Raw genomic sequence first — 22,414 nt, 5'->3', positions numbered from 1 at the left:
GGGGACAGTGCAAATCTCATCTCCCTGTTATGCATTATTTCAAGCGCCTGTGACTTTATAGTATACCGTTCAAGCTATCAAAGAGCCAATAAAAGCTATGCAATGTTAATCCAAAAGAAATCTGTGTAAATGATTCAAGTCAAGGCCACATCATAAATCAGTCCCTCTTGTCTGCTTCAAAGGTCCAGGAGCAAGGAGCTGGTGGGGGAGTGCTGGCTGCAAAGTGCCCGCGTGGCCAGGAAGGCGGGACATCACCAGACGGCCTTCAACGCTCTCCTGAACGCAGAGAACACACACCTGGCCGAGCTGGTGACCGAGAAGGCCAAGTGGCTTTGGTCCAAGGTATGAATAACTTTAAAGGTCACCTATTATTATTATTATTATTATTATTATTATTATTATTATGAAACATGTGTCCCCTCTGTGTAAAGAGATGATCAAGCAGTTTGTTGTCCAGCCTTATGTGAATAGTTATTCCATCTCCTTGTGTTAATACAAAGTGTCAGCACCTCTTGTGTAAAGCTGACTGTTTTTCACACCTTCTATCCCACTGAAACTCACACATAAATACACAAAATATCACTTATAAAACGTCTGCATTAATGTGTTGTCAGGGCGATGTACACGAGGCGCTGATCGTGCTGCAGAAAGGTGTGACCCAGTGTTTCCCTGACGACCAGCCGCTGACGGACCCCCGCAGCCTGCAGACTAAAAGCAGGGCCATGCTGCTGGTGGGACGCTTCATGGAGGAGACGGCCAACTTCGAGTCCAACGCCATCATGAAGGCATACAAGGTAACAGGCGTGATGCGATATGAATAGAGAAGTCAAAGTCAACTGTATTGTCAATCTTTCAGTTTGTGTGTACAGACAGAGAGATCGAAATAACGTTTCCCACTATCCCGAATATAAAACAAATGTATATATAAATACGTGTGCAAATATGTATATATATATATATACACTAGGGATGTCCCGATCACCTTTTTTTGCTCCCGATCCGATTCCGATCATTTGATTTTGACAATTTGCCGATACCGATTTTTCCCGATCCGATCTTTATGCAATGCATTAAGAGAAAAAAAAGAAAAAAAGCATTCAAGTTGTCCCTTAAGGTTATTTAAAAAAAATTTAAAAAAAATCCCGATCCCCGATTTTTTTCTCCCGATTCCGATCTTTTGAAAATCACGTGATCGGATCGGGACATCTCTAATATACACACTCTCAAAGACACATTTTTACCTAAAAATATTGACCTAAATAAAAACACAACAATCAATATATACAAATAACAGTCACTTCAATATTTGAGAATGTACATTAGTGCAACATTGTCCATAGAACTAAGCACTGTGCAGGAAGTCATAGGCTTCGATTACACCCTAATGATGAGATGCAGGTTACAACCTGTAAGACACTGCAGAGGCACTCATGCACAAATGATACTGTTATGAAAAATAAACCCCCACACATGTGCTGTTGCAGCTACTCAATTGTAAGGATTTGCTGCCTTTCTTTGCCTTTTCTGATAATAAATAAAATGTCTTCAAGGCCCTTAGAAAATTGTGATGGGTGTTTCTTTTTTAATTTTTTGGACATTTTTTAGCCCAGGCAATGAACTGAATAATAAAGAAAATGGTTTTCAAAAGAAGGCCAGTGTTTCCCCTATATACAAATAGTGGCGGCGCAGCGCCGCTGCTGAAATATGAGCGCCGCTGCTAGGGAGAGCCAGCCAGGTACCAAAAAAAAAAAAAAAAAAGATTTTATTTGATTTTTTACTTCTTTTTTTTTTCTTAAAATAATAATAAGTTGCGACCCTTTTTCATTTTTGATTGTTTGTTATGTGGATTTGTAGTATTTGTGTTACTGTATGTTCAATAAAGGTGTATTTTTGCTACATCTTGAGACATTGCCCCGGACTCCCCTAGAGGATGTGACGTCCACCCCCCAATTCAAACATGTTCATACAATACTGAATACATTTGAAGCCATTTTGACGTCTATTACCTATGTCAATAAGTTTCTGTTTTTGCAGTGTATTTGTCTTTTGTAGAGATTTTTCATTTATTCTTTACATATAAAGTGTCGCCTAAAATCTCACCTAGGGCAGCAAATTGTCTAGAACCGGCCCTGGTACTAGGCCTCAAGAGACTTTCTTGTGCTGACATATAGAAACAAATTGGCGGGGCGCACTTCGCACGCGCACACACTAAAAAATTCCACGTGCTCCACGCTCACATTATGCAGGGCCCACATGCCTTAGCACCGCTGCTATGACTCCATCCTAGGGGAAACACTGAAGGCAATAAGTAATTACTGTAGTTGCAAGAAAAGAGCCAAAGACAGCTTAATATTAACCAAGAAGCATGCATAACAAATATTAGAGATAAAATAATTACACAATTTACAAAATAACCAGTTCTGAGAGATATAGCAGCCAGGTTATATATTAAACAGCTATTAACGGGATATACAAATATTACACACTGTTGTGTTTCTTAGGATGTGACCAACCTCCTGCCTGAGTGGGAGGATGGAAACTTCTACTTGGCCAAGTACTACGACAAAGTGATGCCAATGGTGACTGATAATAAGCTGGAGAAACAGGGGAACCTCATCAGATACATTGTGACGTACTTTGGAAAGTAAGTTATTGTCCTCACTGCTGAGACCCAGTCCTTAAGAAAATCCTATTACACCTGGCTTTCACCAAAAGCTCATTCATTTTGTGAATTTAAATCTGTGTTGTTTCCCTCGCAGAGCCTTGCAGTTTGGAAACCAGTACATCTACCAGGCCATGCCTCGCATGCTTTCCCTCTGGCTGGATTTTGGAGCCAAAGTGTGTGAGTGTGAGAAAGGTGGGTGTCCAGAAGCTACTGTAAAAGTAAAATAAAGATACACACAGGGCAATGGCTGCTCCCAGTGTCTGGCTGATTCACTAGATGTTCCAACACAGTCAACATGTATTTCAAATGTACAATGAAAAGCATTAGTAATCAGAGATGGCAAAAGTAAACATATCCTTTACTCAAGTAGAAGTACAGATACTCGTGTTTAAAAAGACTCTGGTGAAAGTAGAAGTACTGACTAAACTTCTTTACTCAAGTCAAAGTAAAGAGGCTTTGAAATGTACTTCAGTAAAAAGTACCCATAACTAGCAGCTGTTTTAAAGAGTACCTGACCTCCCTTTATATTAATAGAACAATAATGTCATTGTTAGCTAATGAATGTTTCCATGCTGAACAACGGCAACATGACAACGTTTTCATTGGTCCCTCTTCTTTAGAGAAGACCAGGAAATGATGGATACACGGATCGTGTTCAAATCAATAGGCACGCAATGACTCTAAATAATAATGATCACGCCACCAAACACACATTCAGACTAAAGGAACCAGCCTGTTTGGAAAATGTGAGAAGTAGAAAGTACAGGTATTTGTGTTCAAAAAGTCGTCAGAATAATAAGTAGTGGAGTAAAGTACTGATACCAGAAAAATGTTCTTAAGTACAGTAACGAAGTATTTGTACTTCACTACTTCCCACCTTTGGGATTAAGCAGTAGTAAGAAATGCAATTATTTAGTTGTATATATTCCAAATCAAGAACTCATCTGAATCTTCTTCAAACGATTAATTGTGAAGCATGTTTCTGTGTTTGTTATGTGTTTTATTTTACCCGTATTTAATTCATAAAAAGATGTGAGCCTATGTAAATGGTGTCCACTCTTCCCTCCACCCCAGCTGGCCGGGCGGACAGGCAGATGCGACAGGAGCTGGGCAAAATCAACGCTGCGGTGAGCGAGCACTGCGACAACTTAGCGCCGTACCAGTTCCTGACGGCCTTCTCCCAGCTCATCTCCAGGGTCTGCCACTCCAGCGACGAGGTCTTCACCGTCCTCATGACCATCGTGGCCAAAGTCTTCCTGAAGTACCCCCAACAGGCCATGTGGCTGATGACTGCTGTCTCCAAGGTGTGTGTGTGTGTGTGTGTGTGTGTGTGTGTGTGTGTGTGTGTGTGTGTGTGTGTGTGTGTGTGTGTGTGTGTGTGTGTGTGTGTGTGTGTGTGTGTGTGTGTGTGTGTGTGTGTGTGTGTGTGTGTGTGTGTGTGTGTGTGTGTGTGTGTGTGTGTGTGTGTGTGTGTGTGTGTGTGTGTGTGTGTGTGTGTGTGTGTGTGTGCTTTCATATGTGGGGTTTTCTCCTCACCTACTTTCCTTAACTTGTTTGTTTTACAGTTGTTCACATTTCAAAACCCTTATATATGTGTGTGTGATTGATTGTCCAGATGTTTAAGCACGTGCATAAACTCACAAAACTACTTCATTGCTTTATTAAAAAAAATGTCTGTCTGTGTGTTTTTATTTGTTTCAGTCTTCCTACCCCATGCGTATGAACCGCTGCAACCAGATCCTCAAGAAAGCAATAAGTCTCAAACAAGCTCTGGAGAAATTCATCGGAGACGCAAACAGGCTGACTGACAAGCTGCTGGAGCTCTGCAACAAGCCGGTACACACACACACACACACACACACACACACACACACACACACACACACACACACACACACACACACACACACACTATATATGCATTGACATTGTAATATAAAGTGGCCTCTTGTAGCTTTAGCGCTATGAGGCTATCTAAACTATAGTCAATGATTGCAAATTGTTATTATATAATAAAAGTAATAGAATGTGTTCATACTATGATCGTCTGTATTTCATGGCTTATACTCAAGTGTAAGGTTCTATTGATTTGATAAATGCATCTTGTTTAATAATGACTTTTAATGTAGTTGAGCCTCAGCATAACAATATAGCTGTTCACATTCTTCAAAAGCTATAAAATCTCCAAGTGAATATTGACCAACACATTTTATGGGTAGACAAGATTAGATCAACATTTATTGATCTCCTTCAAGGAAAGGGATTGCTTGCAGCAGCCAGGTAGAGTAGATATAAAGGTCGCTGTAAATACATGTTTGTGTGAATGTGTCTCTCAGGTGGACGGGAACAGCACCACCCTCAGCATGAGCGTTCACTTCAAGCTGCTGAAGCGCCTGGTGGAGGAGCCCACCTTCAGCCAGATCCTGATCCCTCTGCAGTCAGTCCTCATCCCCACGCTGCCCTCTACTGGCGGGGCGAACCCGGAGCACGACGCCTTCCCCGGACACTGGGCCTACCTGGACGGCTTTGAGGACACCGTGAGAGAGGGGGGGGGGGAGACGGGGATGGTTGTTGTCATACATAGTTTAGTAGGACGGCGCCTGGTTTTATTTTGAAACACAATACAATACAGCTCCAGACCAAAGTGCTGTACAGGCAAATAAACACACATAACCAGGGGTGCACACAACTCTCTCAGTGAGGTACTCAGATGTGTACCTGGAGTCAGTGTTTGGTACTCCAACTTCGGGCTCCACTCAAAGTTATTTGATGAAGCCCTCTGTATCGCGAACGTCAACGGGGGGGGGCGGGGGATTGCTAGTGGAGTACTTCAGGAAAGTCACGCATGACGGTACGCATTTCAGATTGTTGCATGCGTACCAGTTATGTGCACCCCTGCATATAACATACACAAATCACACACACCATAACACAAGTGCAAGTAAAAACAATAGATCATTTAAAAGCAACATTCTAAAAGATGTCAATACGCTGAGGAGAAGACGGTTATAAAGGTTACATTTCGGGCAAAGAGCAGCCATAAAGCAACATTATCTGATTTGATTATCACAGAAATCTGCCTGAGGTTGTTTATGCCACATAACTGTGTGTGTGTGTGTGTGTGTGTGTGTGTGTGTGTGTGTAGGTGGAGATCTTGGCCTCCTTACAGAAACCTAAGAAGATAAGTCTGAAGGGTTCAGATGGGCGGAGCTACACCATGATGTGTAAACCCAAAGATGACCTGAGGAAGGACTGCAGACTCATGGAGTTCAACTGCCTCATCAACAAGGTGCGTGATACTGTACAACTGCACAATTTGTTATATTGGGAGTCATTATAATTAGGGCTGTCAAACGATTAACATTTTTAATCAGATTAATCACAGCTTAAAAATTAATTAATCATGATTAATAACCATTCGAACTATGTCCAAAATATGCCATTTCTCTATGTATATTGTTGTGGGAATGGAAAGATAAATGAAAGAAGGCGGATATATCCGTTTAACATACAGCAGTATGTATGTATGTTTATTATAACATTGTTCTGTGTGTCAAAATGAAAGACAGCCCACACACCTATCAATCATCAAACCATGGGGTCTTAATTCGTGTTGATTTCTATCAACGGGGGAGTACTTCAGGAAAGTCGAAGGGGGGGCTAGTGGAGTGCTTCTTGACCACAGAGCGTGAACGTTGTAATCAGCTGTTTTAGCGCAGTTCTCCAGTGAAGGGGGGGGGGGAGTCTCCCTCCGCAGCCGGTTGGGCAGTTTTGGCACAATTCCGTTGTACAGAACGACGTTAACAGCAGCCCTGTCTGTGCACACGGAGACCAATTCTGTCGTCCGGTGATCTAACCGCCTTCTGGAAAAGCTTCACAAGTACGTCGGTACGCAAATGCGCTTTGTGACATAAGTGACGGACGGTACGCATTTCAGATTACGCACATAACCTGCTTCTACCAGTTATGTGCACCCCTGTACTACAGCAAAAGTATTCTCCGTCGGGACTTCCTGCAACAACAACACGCCGTTATCTTGATTCTGATTGGCCAGAAGACATTATCAAAGATATTCTATTGAGAAGACGATCACTACGTGACAAAAGTTTTCAAAACCGTTTCTAGTCTTCGGTATTTCCAGACAAGTGGCTACTGAAATCAATCTTACTAACTGCTGTCTTTGCAATTCTCGGTGCGAGTTGGCGGACTTTATTTGGCTTACTTTAACATCATTTTTCATGGTGGGGCTAAGCCATTTCTTGGTATGGGTGTAGCCCATACTTGTCAACCCTCCCGATTTTCGCGGGAGACTCCCGATTTCATTGCCCTCTCCCGGTTTCCTCCCGGGGTCATATTTCTCCCGCATTTCTCCCGATTTCTGACAAAATCAGATTTACACACGACTGTTTCCACTCGGACTTTAATACAGTTTCCATGGTAACACGTCTCTTTAGTAGCGCGCGCAACTCAAAGTTTGAGAGGGTGAGGCAGATATTCACAGAAAACAGAACAAGAATCGACAACTACTCTCTGCTCACTCCTTTCCTGTAAAATACAGGTCCAGCCCACACATATGCTCCATCAAGGACGGTGCTACAGGCCGCAAGGCAGTGCACTTAGTTACAACTACAATAAGCATGTTAATGTTAATCTAACAGCTCCGGCGATCAACTAGCCCCCCCCCCATTTTGCATTTTGAAATGCTCCCGATTTCTGACATGTAAAGGTTGGAAAATATGGTGTAGCCTACCCCAGCCATACCCTGGCGCTGCCACTGGTGGGATGTATGGGTCGGGCCATTCTGCACATGCGTTAAATGCGTTAAATATTTTAACGCAATTAATTTTTAAAAAAAATTACCGCCTTTAACGCGATAATTTTGACAGCATTAATTATAATATATCGAAATAATGACTTGGTACATTAACAATTTTTTTTTTTTAAAGAGTTAATATATTGGGAAAGATTGTCATTAGGAAGAACATTTATTTTATTTGTATTATTGATATTACAATTCAGGTGTTCACTCAGTTGTTACACACAGCACAACACACACACACACACACACACACACACACACACACACACACACACACACACACATACATACACAGTACATATATATACAAACAGTATACACATGCACACAAAGTTACACCTTGAAAAAAGGTTAATTTCTGGATTGTTCTAGATTTCTTTTGTACCTAATACATTGGTAACTCAGCAGTATTTATAGTATGTGTACGTGCTATCTGTGTGTGTGTAGTGCCTTCGTAAGGATGCTGAGTCGAGACGGAGGGAGCTGCATATCCGTACCTACGCTGTGATTCCTCTCAACGAGGAGTGCGGCATCATCGAATGGGTCAACAACACGGCCGGACTGCGACACATTCTCACCAAGCTATACAAAGAGAGAGGTAATAATAATCTTTTATTTGTATAACACCTTTCATACAACAAGTGCAGTCCAAAGTGCTTCACATAGACATTTCTCAAAAAATACAGATACCAGTAAAAGACATAAAAACAAACTAGAGTAAACATATGTAAAAAGTACATTTAGATTAAAGGTACAATGACGAAACTGTGCATTAAAAGGAGGATAGTGCAAATTCAACACACAATCAGGTGACGGGTTAAAGTGCATTGAGAAAGTGCAGGAGTTTGCTTCCTAAAAGGCTCAAAAATGTGTTTTGAGTTCATTTATTTTTAAAGACTTCCACCGAGCTGGCTTCCCTGATGTCTACAGGTATTTGGTTTTTATAAAGAAAAACAATAACGGACCAAGGCAGCTCCCTTGTGGAACCCCATGGAGATACACTCACACATCAAACCCCCCGTGAGTAAGATACATGTTGTGAACATATTTAATTTGGTCATATTTGTGGGTGTGTTTTCTAGGTATTAACTTATCAGGTAAAGAGCTCAGAAAGCTTATCCTGCCGAAGACGGCCCCCTTTGAAGAGAAGCTACGAATCCACAAGGAGGTGCTTTGTGTTCGACACATTCCTGTTTTCCACGAGTGGTTCCTCCGGACCTTCCCCGACCCCACATCATGGTACGACCCTAAATGCAACTCCACAATTCAAGAGGGTCAATGTTTCAAAGCAGTGTAAATTGTGTGTGTGTGTGTGTGTGTGTGTGTGTGTGTGTGTGTGTGTGTGTGTGTGTGTGTGTGTGTGTGTGTGTGTGTGTGTGTGTGTGTGTGTGTGTGTGTGTGTGTGTGTGTGTGTGTGTGTGTGTGTGTGTGTGTGTGTGTGTGTGTGTGTGTGTGTGTGTGTGTGTGTGTGTGTGTGTGTGTGTGTGTGTGTGTGTGTGTGTGTGTGTGTGTGTGTGTGTTTACATTTAGGAAGCAGTTTCAGTTCTGGATTTAAAGTTTAGGATGTTTTTTCGGTTGGTTAAATGTTTAAAAAGGGTCAAGATCAAGTTTGTGGTTAAATTACTGATAAGGTTTACATTTTTCATAATATCTCTCACTGTGTGTGTTTACAGGTACAGCAGTCGCTCTGCGTACTGCCGCTCCACTGCTGTGATGTCCATGGTGGGCTACATCCTGGGTCTGGGGGATCGTCACGGAGAAAACATCCTCTTCGACTCTTTCACCGGGGAATGTGTTCACGTCGACTTCAACTGCCTCTTCAACAAGGTTTGTGTTTGTCTCAAATTCTCTCAAAGGTCCCCTATTATACTCTTTTTCATCAATATATCACAGGTCTCAGATATATACAAAACATGTCTCTGAAGTGTTTGGCTCCAAACACCAAACAGATCATTGCAGCATTACCCATAATCCCCTCTGTTTTAGCCCTGTTTCCAAAGTGCTGATTCTCTGTCTGTTACTTTAGATGAAAATAAGGAGCCCCTCCCCACGCCCCTCTGAGAGAGATTTGGTTACAAAGAACACAATGGTGCTCTAGGAGGAGATTCAGGTGATAAGGTGGGGGGGGGGAGGGTTAACTTGGTTGCTGATTGGCTAATGGTTACACAAGCCAAACAATCGTTATGACATCATAAAGGGGCCAAAATCTCATCAGCTCATTTTCAGACAGGTTTTTATATAAATGGATCAGGACAAAAAGAGAGAGAATCTTTTTTCCTGAAACTTTCAGAGTCTCTGTCCACAGAGGGGACACATGTTGATGTAGAGGAGACATGAGGAAGTGGATTTTGTATAATAGGTGACCTTTAAGTAAGAATTATATATTATAATGAAAAAATCATAGAATTTGTTTTAAATATAGTTTTGTATACCCTGCCTTCTGCTAGTCTTATCTGTACCTGTATTTCTGTAATGCTCCTTCTGTCCCTCTCCATTAGGGGGAGACGTTTGACGTGCCTGAAGTGGTTCCCTTCCGTCTGACCCAGAATATGGTCCACGCCATGGGGCCCATGGGCACCGAGGGTCTCTTCAGACAGGCCTCTGAGGTGACCCTGAAACTCATGAGGGACCAGAGAGAGCCGCTCATGAGGTACACGCCAAAAAATACTCTCGAGTACAAACACAAATCTATTTTAAAGGCCAGGGTTTAAAGCAAAAAGCATAAACTTACTTTCTACATCCAAGGTTTTTCTCTGTCCTAAATGTATATAGAGTAACTCCATTTTAAAAAAGATTCCAAATTCAACATTTCTATTTTTATATTTCCTCTTAGTGTGCTTAAGACCTTCCTTCATGACCCCCTGGTGGAGTGGAGTAAACCAGCCAAAGGAGGACTTTCTAGAACGCAGGCCAACGAGACAGGAGAGATAGTAAATGAAAAGGTGAGTGCAGTCTACGCCTTTCTATGCAAGTATGTTTACACGCCTCAGAGCAGCATACATAGTATAACACATAAATGCCATATTTTTGCTATTACTATAACTGCATTGTATATCTTTCGCCTTTCTTCTCTGTCAGGCGAAAACCCACGTGTGTGACATCGACCAGCGACTGCAGGGTGTCATAAAGAGCCGGAACAAAGTGCTGGGTCTACCTCTGTCCATAGAGGGACACGTCCACTACCTCATACAGGAAGCCACTGATGACAAGCTGCTCTGTCAGATGTATCTGGGCTGGGGACCCTACTTGTAAAACGTGCCTTAGTTCACAAAAAGAAAGCATTTGAAATCAAGTTCAGGGGAATTGAAAAGGTTTTTCTGTTATCCAAATCCTACACAAAACAACCAGGAGTGCCCTGTAAGGTGGCTCCGAACACCCACGACTGTTCTTTATGATTTAACCTTGTATGTTCTAGTACTTCTATCCATGTTAAGTTTCCTGTTTCTGGAAAAAAATATTATTTTTGTATTCATTCCACTTGTAATAAAGGATTTGTGTTTTTCAGATTTGATGTTGTAGGTAAATGTGTCTTCTAATCTCTTAACCCTCCTTAGATTCTCTTCAGCAGTCAGATTGTTTTAATCCTCTGTGTGTGTGTGTGTGTGTGTGTGTGTGTGTGTGTGTGTGTGTGTGTGTGTGTGTGTGTGTGTGTGTGTGTGTGTGTGTGTGTGTGTGTGTGTGTGTGTGTGTGTGTGTGTGTGTGTGTGTGTGTGTGTGTGTGTGTGTGTGTGTGTGTGTGTGTGTGTGTGTGTGTGTGTGTGTGGTCCAATCAGCTGATCCTTCTCACAGGAGCACCAATTACAGCAAAGTGTTTGCTCATGAAAGCCTTAAGACGCTGAGAAAGGCTTTGTGAGGTTAGTAGTGTGAGGGATGTTGGATTTCTTTTGTAAGCAGGAGTTGTGTTGTCTAGTCATGCGTTCAGACACTCAAGCGGTCACTGTATTTTTTGTAATTATTTTTCTTATTTTTGTAAATGCCTGGCTGCTGTTCCAGCTTTCTTTTGGATAAAAGTTGTTTTTTTAATGAAGAGGATCTTTCCAATCCAGCACTGGATATATGGGCTATTTTTGAGGATTTTAAAGATTCACTGTTGTCTTTTTACTTGATGGCATATTGTTTTCGTGTCCTAGAGATTTTCTCGTTGAATAGAATTCACATTTTGTAAATATGTCACTTTTTTTTTAAATTGTATCTTTTGTTGGGTGGCGTAGGCGCGTTGAGATTACGTTTTTATTTTGAAAGGCCCCACCGGAAGTTTCGGGGAATCTTTTTTTATTCTCATCGGAGATTTTAAATCAAATTTGTTTCTTATTTTCACCCAGGTAAAGACCGTTATTAAATCATATACTGTCATTCATTTTCTGCCAAACGTACTGGTATTTTAAAAAACAAAACACGTTGCGGTGACGCTCGCGTTTAAAGCAGCAAATCAAAAGCGCTAAAAGGAAACAGAGATAACGGTAAAGACAATACCATGGATGTATAAACCTGACATAAGGCCTGTTGGTGTAACTTAAAGATCAGCTGAAGAAGCCTAACAGACGCTGTAAACAAACAAACAGCCAACTCGTCAGTGAAGGAAAGACACGGCATGTCTGGAGGATAAACCCACAACAACACGGTGCCTGCTGCTGCACGCGCGCTGTCTTCATGGGTTCGGTTGCTCAGTGATAACGGACAGTAATCCGGCCGGAGGTTAACGGTTGTTGTTGTTGCCATGGCGAGGTCAGCTGCTGGTTGCTGTCGTGGCTCTCTGGGCTTTTTATAATCCTACTGGACAATTGTTCTGTACGACAAACCGAAGACAGTGCGCGACCTTGGAGGACGTTGCCATGGATTTAACGCGGCTGGCTGTGGATGCGGGTCAGTTCATCAACCGGGCCGTTCAGGTAATAAATGAACGGTAATGTAAGAAATAAGTAACGTCAGTCCTAATTAAACACGTTATGATCGCTGTCAATTGTAACCAAACCGTGTTAAGACGTTAATTGTCACCCTAAATGACGGGTTTATGACAACCAGTCACTTTCATAGCAGCAGGTCAATAAAACGATACATTAAAACGTGTTTTTGTTCTTCTGTGATCCGACCCAGTACACGGAGGAGAGTCTCGGCCAGGCGGAGAAAACAGGGCTGAACTCCGGGCTGGAGGAGCGCATGGCCCTGGTAGAAGCCACCAAGACCTGGACAGACCAGATCATCTCCCAGACTGAGGTTCTACTGCAGCCCAATGCAGGTTAGAAACTGTAAAAAATGGTTTTTATTCGTGTAGTTTATTTTAATGTTCAGCAGGTCCTGAAAGTATGTGATGACAGTCAGTTTTTGTTGGTTATTCGACAGATATGCACAGACAGTCGGCAGTCAGAGGGTTAACTCACATCCAAGCCCTCATGCAAAGTGACTATCAATAATTGGTTTGAATCACATAAAATATTCATCCGTGCTAGCTGCTTGCGCATATTAATGAAACATTTGCAAAAATAATATATTTTATAAAAAACCTAGCCGATATTAAATGTTCTTTTATAAGAAACACCTTTTTTTCATTACTGAGTTGTTATGAATTGATTATATGATAAGAAAATATATTTTAACGATATTCTAACAGCATCCATGTCATGTATGTAACTCTAAATGAATACCAGATATTATTACTACACTGGAAAAATAAGACTCAGATCTTTTTGAGAAATGTTAGTTTCCAATATATTTTATGATAATGAATTGCTTTATTTATTTGCAATAGCTTCCATATCATGTGAATCTAATTGAACCCAAGTTGCACACACCTATTTTTATTTAATTATATTTTAGTATGACAATATCAAAACAAATATAGGTTATGATATTGTGCTGTATATAAGCCAAACAGTTTGCTCTGATGAACACATCCTTATGGCTGCACCGAACTAAACGTTTAAAGACGTGTGCTTTATTTCCAACTAATTGCTACTATACATTTGCACTCTACATACAACCACTGAATAATGACTCTGCTGTTTGCTCTTCTAGAAACATCCCCTGTGTGCCCTTCTGTTTGCTCTGCTGTGATTGGCCTGTTCAGATGAATGAGGGATGTTATTCTTTTGCCTCCACTTATCTCCACTAATGGAATTATGAGTGGTTGTGGTCTGCAGTCTATCAAATAAGGGGGGCACTCAGATGCTGTAAAGTAAACTCATGTTTGTTCAGCATCGAGGATATAATTGAATATCGACCGAGGGATTTTAGTCTCTATGAAGAATAATCTTTGTTTACCCTACGATATATACCTCATGGGCCTATTGCAGAGACCAGCCTGTAGGAGCCACATATGAAGCCATTTCTGTGTTTGTTACGATGCATGTTTTTTGAGTCACTATAGGTGGTGGGCGTGTCATTGGATTTGTGTGGTGACGTTTGTGCTTATATCCGGTATTATATATATTTGCATTCTGTCCACTGTCTCACATTATGTCAGGTGTCAATGCTTGTCCTATAGAACATAGTAGTGGTCATGCTTTGACAATAATTGTTTGCTACTTTTATTTAACAGTGTTTTTTTAAAGATTTTTATTTTAATATGTTTAATATGTTTTGGACTTTTGCAGTGCTTTTTATCTTAATTGGTTTATTGTGCATAAAATATAAAAACACATTCTCAGTGTTTTTTTTAGAGAAGATAAACCTAAATGAAGCTCTTAATCCTTGATGACCAGGAGCCCGGTTGGAGGACCGGCTCTATGAGCAGCTGGACTGGAGCGTGCCCCCTCGGCCTCATGCTCATGAGGTCCTGGGAGACCACATGACCCAGGCTGGGCTGGAGATGGGGTCCAACACACCCTATGGTGAGTGTACATTAAGTCAAAGTCAACTTTATTGTCAATCTTTCAGTTTGTGTACACTGTACAGACAGAGATCGAAATACCGTTCCCCACAAAGACAAAAATAAATATATATAAAAATAATATATGTATGCAAATATCTATATCCTATACATACACAATCAAAAGACACGTTTAAACATATGCAGACATTAAGACTTAAATAAAAGCACAGCAATCAATATATACAAAAATAACAGTCACTTCAATATCTTTGAAAATGTACATTAATCAGTATCAACATCATTAATAGCCAGTGTGTGTTCTTCGATTAAGAACATCAGTATGTTTTGTGTTCAGGAACTGCACTGCTCAGGTTCGGAGAGACTCAAAAACGGCTTGGTGAGATGGAGAGGAATTTGGTCCAAAGCACCAACATCCACTTTCTCACCCCTCTGAGGAGTTTCACTGAAGGAGAATACAGAGTCATGCAGGTGACACACACACACACACACACACACACACACACACACACACACACACACACACACACACACACACACACACACACACACACACACACACACACACACACACGCGCATACATTTCCCTTCTGATTGTTTGAATGTTATTCCCGGTAATTGCCTCTCTAATCTCTTCCTTTGTTCTGTTGTAATGCAAAGTTTATAGATTGTTTGTATACCTAATAGCACAATGAGTAGGATTCTCCTAAAAAACAAAACAATTTAAAGACCCATGCCAACATAATCCCCACTAGAAGTGTGTGGCGGCGTCTGCCTTTCTCCTTTCCTTTTATATCTGCTGTGATCTGGACACTTCTGGGCGTCACCCTTTATAAAAACATAGCCACCACATGCAGATTGTCAACATGCAAACAAATGGAAATCTAGGGAAATGGCACGCAGGCAAAATTAGGCGAATCTGAGGAAGACTTTTCCCCTGCTGGCGAGCACTGTTACACGGTGTTTACAAACCACCCATCATACCAACTGTACTTGAACATGGCTTTAAAAAGTGTTTGTTTGTTCATAGGATGAGCGCAAGATGTTGGTGAATAAGCGTTTGGACCTGGATATAGCTAAGACCAGACTGAGAAAAGCCCACGAAGCCGACAGAGAGGGCAGAGTGAGTAACGAGTCTTGACCTTCACTTATACAGTAAATATCCTTCAATACATTTAACATACTGGCATCAATTTAAAAACACACCAAAATCCTTCGTTTTTTTTTAATCAGTAATTTACAGTAATATTCTCCCATTCCACGTTCCTGCTTTTCTCTTTGTCAGAACCTGAATGCAAACCCGATGGAGGACGACTACATGGCTCACGTCTCTTACATGTTCAGCTTCCTGCGGGTCAAATGGCTAAAGGTCAGTGAAGCTAAAGGAACACCAACACCAACATTGACAGGCATGGCTGAACTTGCTGTTTGGTCACTGAGTGAGTCACTTTTCATTCTCTGTCTCTCTCCTTCCCCAGATGTGGGCTCAGGAAATCTCTCAGGTGAGTCCATGCTTATCGCTTCATGCACACAGGACCTGATACAACTATTCTTCATGCTGTTATAGAGGGAGACTTTTTAAATTACACTATCAGCTGTTATATAATTGTATAGAATAAAGCATGTTCCTGTTAGTTTCATGGATAGCTTCTATTGTTTGGTTCATTTGGGCTTAGTTCTGGGTAATAGTTTTAGCTACAAAGTTGGACATCTTTAGAGTGTGTGTGTGTGTGTGTGTGTGTGTGTGTGTGTGTGTGTGTGTGTGTGTGTGTGTGTGTGTGTGTGTGTGTGTGTGTGTGTGTGTGTGTGTGTGTGTGTGTGTGTGTGTGTGTGTGTGTGTGTGTGTGTGTGTGTGTGTGTGTGTGTGTGTGTGTGTGTGTGTGTGTGTGTGTGTGTGTGTGTGTGTGTGTGTGTGTGTGTAGGCAGAGATGGAGCTGGGTATCTGTCAGAGTCTGTTCAATCGACAGACAGAAATTACAGGACGAGTTGTGGAAGGAATCAGCAACACTCACGTAGGTGCACACAAACACACACAGAAAGAGAGAGAATTCACATTTCTTGTCTCAAAGTTTTTTTTTTTCTCTCGAGTTGTTACCTCTATAAATGCACTGTGTGCCATCTATCTTGTGTTTGATGTATCTTGTATGTTGGTTTTCTTTTTTAAAGACCAACCACATGCGGAGCCTGACGGACTTTGTGGAGGCTCAGGCCTGTTACTTCGACCAGTGCAACCAGCACGCTCAGGAGCTTCAGAAGCAGCTGGCCAGGTCTGTATATATGATTCAAAACAGATAAAGACTACATTTTTAAGCCTTAGGCTGCCTCCTTGTTCTATTTCAATATTCTGTCTCAATGAGAGTCCAGTTTTTTCTTAACTAACTACAATTTGCAGTTGTTGGGAAAACACTGAATATACTCTTCCGATATCAGAGTCCACATGATAACAAAGGTATCAACTGTAGCTGTGAACATGACAGGATGTGTGATTACCTAGAAGAGCATCAGGACTGTTTGAGGCATATGATAGCTATGTGATTAACATGATGATTCAGCCTCTATGGAGAGAGACATATGACAAGCATGCTCATTTCTGACGTGGAGCTAATCTGAAGTAAACATTGAATTTTTAGGTTTTGAGAAAAAAGTCAGAATTTTGAGAAAGAAAACAGAATTTTTAGATTTGGAGAAAAAAAGTCAGATTTTTGAGGGGAAAAAATCAGAATTTTGATATTTTGAGAAAAAATCTGAATTTTGAGAGAAAGTCAGAATTTTGAGATTTTCTGAAAAAAACCCACATTTTTTTTTCTACAGAATTTTGAGAGAAAATCAGAATTTCGAGACTTTGAGAAAAAGTCAGAATTTTCAGATTTGGAGAAAAAAGCCAACATTTTGAGAAAAGACTCAGTATTTGTACATGACAGGATGTGTGATTACCTAGAAGAGCATCAGGACTGTTTTAGGCATATGATAGCTATGTGATTAACATGATGATTCAGCCTCTATGGAGAGAGACATATGACAAGCATGATCATTTCTGACGTGGAGCTAATCTGAAGTAAACATTGAATACTGCTTTCTATTCCTCCATGTTGTGACTGTGTAACTCCCTCTCTTGGATATCAGCATGTGAAGGACACTGTTCAGGAACTAGCTGATGCTCTGTATGTGATGACTACTTCCATTCTGGAGAGGATCACAGATACATGGATCCTGAGATTGAAGCTCAAGCAGTTATGCTGGGAAAATTGTGATTTTGAAGCTTCTCAATTTTCTCAACCCATGTAGTGTTTCTTTGAAAAAATTATACTATTTCTTCATCTTAAAAAAAAAAGTAAGGTCACAAAACTGAAACACATAAACGTTTATGCTTTGGAGAATTGGGGTGTATACAGGACACTAACATGTGTTCCTTTTAATGAGCTCTCATGGAGTGATCATACTTTTTTCCCAATGAAAATAGGAACATGATTTAAAGTGTTAGATTCAGAAGCCAAACACCACCTCAAAATGTATGCAGTATGGCGTGGGATCCAACTTTTTATATTCCAAGCTATAACTCTGGACATCTGGGCTCTCAAAGAACACAAGACTATTGAGAGCAGTATAAAAAGCAAATGAATATATTTTTGCCATTAATGACTTATGTTATGATTTTGTTTCTCCTTGCAGCATCCCAATCGTCCTCTGCTCCAATAACTATCAGTTAGCGATTGGTCATGAAGTTACGCAGCTGTCCCCAAACAACCACGTGGCCGATGAGCCTGTCGGGTTACATCAGGTCACTGCAGTTCCCATCGAAGTTCACAACAACCCAGACTTCAGCCAGGATTCATGGACTGCGAATCCACCGGCCTCCACGGAAAAATCAACAGCTTCCACTGTAACCACACAGCAAAATAACAACAACAGCAACAACTTATTTTCTGATGGCACAGCAACCAGCCACTGTTCAGTCGTCAATCAAGCACTTCATCATGTCTCTACAGCCAACTCGGACAGTCACTGCACCAATCAGATCGCAGCGCTCAGCAGAACAACGAGCGCACAAAACAACGCAGCAACTGCCGAAACAACCAATGGTGCGGATAGGGGGACTACAACAGTTCTCCCACCTTCTCATCTCACTGGAAATGAGTCTCACAATGGGAATGCATCAGCCAGTGACACCGCAACAACTGATGACATGACAACTGAGAATTTAACAACCAATGGCATGTCGGCTGAGCCCCAAACAGCCAATGAAATTGCAAGCAAGCAACCCACCATTAACGGAGAAGATGTCCAGGAGTCATCAGCCAGTCAGGATATGGGTCAGTAGCTGGGACTGACTTTAGATTGAAGCTTGAGCAGTAATTAGCAGTGTTCTTCAAACAATCCGAGAGTACAGACTGCACTATAAGAGGCAGATAGACTATCATTAGACCACATTAATTAATCCCATAGGGAAGATCATTTGAAGTGGTTGTAAAAGTGCTTATTTTTCTAAACGTGATATAGTGCCACATTCATTTTAGCCTTTAACCATAATCATATAATATTCATGTTGTATGGAAATGATGACTGTTGTGTATCAGTCCCCTCTTGTGGCAATGGCTGTAATATTTTGAACTGAAAAGTGGTTTTCAGACTCTTATTTTTAGATACAAATCCAAACTAATGAAGCTTTGTGCCAAGTATATATGATGAGTGTGAAAACATTGATTGATTTTGAAGTGAATCTGTGTTTGTTTCCATGTGCACACTGTTGCTTGTGTTTACAGCTTTTGCAAATCGCTTACACCTTTAAGGAAAAGTGAGGTCTGTCTGTTTTTGACTCTGCCACCTCTGAACTCTTGTTACTGCCATGAGCTCATTTCCCATCTGAAACATGTTACTAACATGTGTTAGTGACTCCGGCCAGGCGCCCAAACACAAGGCTGAACAGGACCTTTATGCTGCAGCATGGGTTAAAATATGTTGCCTCATGCACAGTCTGGGTGTTTCCCCTCACACACAGTCAAATCAAAATACGCTCTTTTACCCTTTTAACCCATTAGGTGAACTGGGTAGAAGTTTCCAAGTCCAGATGTTGTTAATTCTCTTTGTGAGGGCAGAAAGGCTCTAACTGTGGTGTGGGTCTGCTCTGGGGACCCAGGATGGAAACAAACACACTAATGTAGCAATGACCCTACTGATGTAATCATGAATCAGCTCTTTGCTCTTTGTCGTAGATGTGTGTGTGAATGCATAGTCGCTGCCAGTTCTAAACTGTGTGTCCATGCAGTCATGATGTACGTTGAGCTGATGTCAACGTGAGGTTTGATTCATGTAAAGATGTGGAAATAAATATGCAAACAGTGAGGTCATTTCAATCCAAGGCAAGGGTGGATCTTTTTCTGTCCGGTCGAGATGTTTCTGTAATTTCCTCGACTTTTACTAGTGCTATTTCTTATCGCTATTTCTTATCTCTCACACACACACACACACACACACACACACACACACACACACACACACACACACACATCCTTGTCATGCTTCCCGGACCAAGAACAAGTTATATTTAAAAACAATTTCTGACTCTGTAATGCTTGGCTTCCTTCACTGATTGCAATATTATGAAAATTGTATCAACCGGATAATTGGGTCAGATGGTGTGTGACGTTCGCCACAACCTCTGCACACACACTGAAACACTACTGTGTGTTTGTGTGTCTACATCATCATTGCATCTATCTGTAGTTTTGACTGGTGTCCCTCCCCGTAGCGTACAATGTGTCGGAGCGCTAGCCAATAGGAGCTGAGTGTTCCATTGTGATGTCACTATGTTGCAGAAAGTAAACAAAGGAGACCACACTACAGGAGAGGGAACCCAATGCAGAATAACGACTCTTTATTTTATTAAATGCAGAATAACGACTCTTTATTTTATTAACATTAACATCAAAAGGTAAACATGTACTTTGTGTGTGTGTAATACTTTATCAATAGATGTTGTTGGTGTCGGCAGGCCTGTGTTAATTATTCTGGCTATTAATCAGACTAATGGACCAATCAGGAGCTACTGAGTCTGTAAGTGTACCCCCAGGCTCGGATCCACCTGGATCAGCAAGGCCTCAGCTCTACTAACTCCTGAAGAACCAGGTTCAACTACCTGCTGTTTCAATGCAGACGACGCACTCTGTAATGAGGTGTGGCCCTGCCTAAGGGTGAGGGTGGCAGCTGTGCAATCTTACCTCAAAGCAGGAGAGGAGAGCGCAGATTTATTTAAATTAGCCCAATCCAAAGGGTGGGATGATTTTATTTGAAGAAAATGATCCACGCTGTTAAAGGGTTTTACCTTCTCTCGTTACAATGTGACAATCATACACAATGATTCATGCCGTGTTATCCAATCACTAATATGAAACCTTAATTCACAGATTTACTTTTCTTATTGTATTTGGTTAATCTCTCACCTGTCCGTCTTTAGTTGCACTCACAACTAATCTGGCAGAATTCAGAGGAAGTTCCTCATAGGTGGCCGGTGATATCAAAGTCATTCAAAACAAAACCGAGTTGAGAGAACTCGCCGAGTTGAGAGAACTCACCAAGGAGAAACCCCGCTCTGGAGCTTTCTCCCTCTCAGCCAGAGCTTTGATGCTGCACACAGGGACAGGAAACCAAAGACACTCCTTCATACCCTATGTGGGGAAAGGTCATGACCTCTGGTGTGTGGGACTGGACTTGTCTCCTATGGCAGTGTTTCTTAAACTGTTTCATACCAAGGACCACTTAACCAATAAAAAACCCTCACGGACCACCTGACTCCACGAATATCCAGAAACAATAGGCCTGCTTACCACTCCAACAGTACATAACAAATCACAGCCTAATAATGACAGCTTAACCTTCTCTGTATCGCCTTGTTCACACATTAAATCAACAATACAAATACAACTGCAGATTATATAAGCATTTAAAGATTATATAAGCATTTACAGATTATATAAGCATTTAGTTCAAATGAATTACATTACAGGTCCTTTGTTACGCTTTTATCCAAAGCGACTAACATACATTCAGTACTGTGGACAATCCCCACAGGAGCAATTTGAGGTGAAGTGTCTTGCCCAGGGACACAACGACATGCTGACCGCAGTAGGACTCGAACTTGCTATCCCCTGATTTGAAGTCCAGCACACTAACCACTGAACCACAGCCTGCCAATGCGATTTAAAATGCTCTCAGGTTTTACACCTCTTATGAAATGTAGACTATATTTATTACGGAGTTTAGTCCGAGCCAACAGACTCACAGATCGTTGGCTACTGAGAGAAATGCTAAATACACCGCATGTAGTACGACACAAACTTCCACTCTGGATTTTCAAAACAAAATACAGTAAACCGATGGTCGCAGGCCCAAGTTTAACTCTCTGAGACCTGCATGGTCTCCCTACAAAACAAAAATAAACAAATGTTTATGCAGCCCCAACAACAGCCTCTGATCATCAACAGACTTCATGCAATGCTTCATTGGATGCATATATTGGATACAATCTAACTCCTAAAACCTCTAAATCTACTTCCAGCGTGGATAAATGTTCATAAAATACATCCATTGTTTGTTTTATTCGCTTCTTGATATCTTAAAAAACACATCGTTTTTCTAGAACAGAATACAAATCGCCTGAAAATGGTACAAACAAGTGGCAACATGTGTGACGACGGTGTTGCGCTGGGCTATATCATGCAATCAAAACTGAAACTTAAGCTCGCTCCATTGCGGAGATATTCCCGCGAGAGTGCGAAAAACTTTAATTAATTAATTTCAAATGTTACCAATATACTCACGGACCACTAGGGGGCGCTCACGGACCACCAGCGGCAGAAGCACTGTCCTATGGTATGGCCTAACCCAGGGGTCAGCAACCCGCGGCTTCCCCTCTGCTCTGGCTTCCTTGGTTCTTAAAAATAAGAAGGAAATTAAATAACAGTGAATGTAAAATATGCGTCACATCCTGCTAAGGTCCCGCGCCAGCGCCTTTTCTTACAGGTGAATAACCTGACCCCGGGCTCGATGAGCGAACTATGGATAAATCAAAGAAAATTATGGGAGGGACACAGAGGGTTGAATTCAGCG

General features: G+C 41.4%; 2 protein-coding genes across 2 annotated transcripts in view; both read left to right on the top strand.

The window, feature by feature from the left end:
• The window catches only part of LOC307046461 (serine/threonine-protein kinase ATR-like), a gene marked incomplete at its 5' end in the record, with an annotated part of 17,976 nt that extends 6,986 nt beyond the window's left edge, over positions 1 to 10,990 (top strand). The window contains 14 exons of the mRNA XM_079692856.1: positions 183 to 342; positions 615 to 794; positions 2,502 to 2,644; positions 2,760 to 2,857; positions 3,740 to 3,969; positions 4,367 to 4,501; positions 5,002 to 5,202; positions 5,811 to 5,954; positions 7,932 to 8,082; positions 8,567 to 8,723; positions 9,158 to 9,311; positions 9,983 to 10,134; positions 10,318 to 10,426; positions 10,563 to 10,990. Of these exons, the coding sequence (XP_079548982.1) occupies positions 183 to 342; positions 615 to 794; positions 2,502 to 2,644; positions 2,760 to 2,857; positions 3,740 to 3,969; positions 4,367 to 4,501; positions 5,002 to 5,202; positions 5,811 to 5,954; positions 7,932 to 8,082; positions 8,567 to 8,723; positions 9,158 to 9,311; positions 9,983 to 10,134; positions 10,318 to 10,426; positions 10,563 to 10,736 (2,188 nt within the window). The 3' untranslated portion in view covers positions 10,737 to 10,990. The remainder of the gene's footprint in view (positions 1 to 182; positions 343 to 614; positions 795 to 2,501; positions 2,645 to 2,759; positions 2,858 to 3,739; positions 3,970 to 4,366; positions 4,502 to 5,001; positions 5,203 to 5,810; positions 5,955 to 7,931; positions 8,083 to 8,566; positions 8,724 to 9,157; positions 9,312 to 9,982; positions 10,135 to 10,317; positions 10,427 to 10,562) is intronic.
• Positions 10,991 to 11,321: 331 nt separating this feature from the next.
• LOC307047297 (endophilin-B1-like) lies at positions 11,322 to 19,667 on the top strand. The gene is made up of 10 exons (XM_079694210.1): positions 11,322 to 12,373; positions 12,579 to 12,720; positions 14,183 to 14,311; positions 14,648 to 14,781; positions 15,342 to 15,434; positions 15,597 to 15,680; positions 15,790 to 15,813; positions 16,234 to 16,323; positions 16,478 to 16,578; positions 17,981 to 19,667. Exons 1-10 carry the CDS (start codon positions 12,317 to 12,319, stop codon positions 18,627 to 18,629), a joined length of 1,503 nt encoding a protein of 500 aa, XP_079550336.1. The 5' UTR covers positions 11,322 to 12,316; the 3' UTR covers positions 18,630 to 19,667.
• The last annotated feature ends 2,747 nt before the right edge of the window (positions 19,668 to 22,414 follow it).

This window comes from Notothenia rossii (genome assembly GCF_949606895.1).
Source record: "Notothenia rossii genome assembly, chromosome: 7".
Lineage (NCBI taxonomy): Eukaryota > Metazoa > Chordata > Actinopteri > Perciformes > Nototheniidae > Notothenia > Notothenia rossii.
The sequence above is the reverse complement of the archived record's forward strand: the minus strand, read 5'-3'. Positions and strand labels throughout refer to the sequence as shown.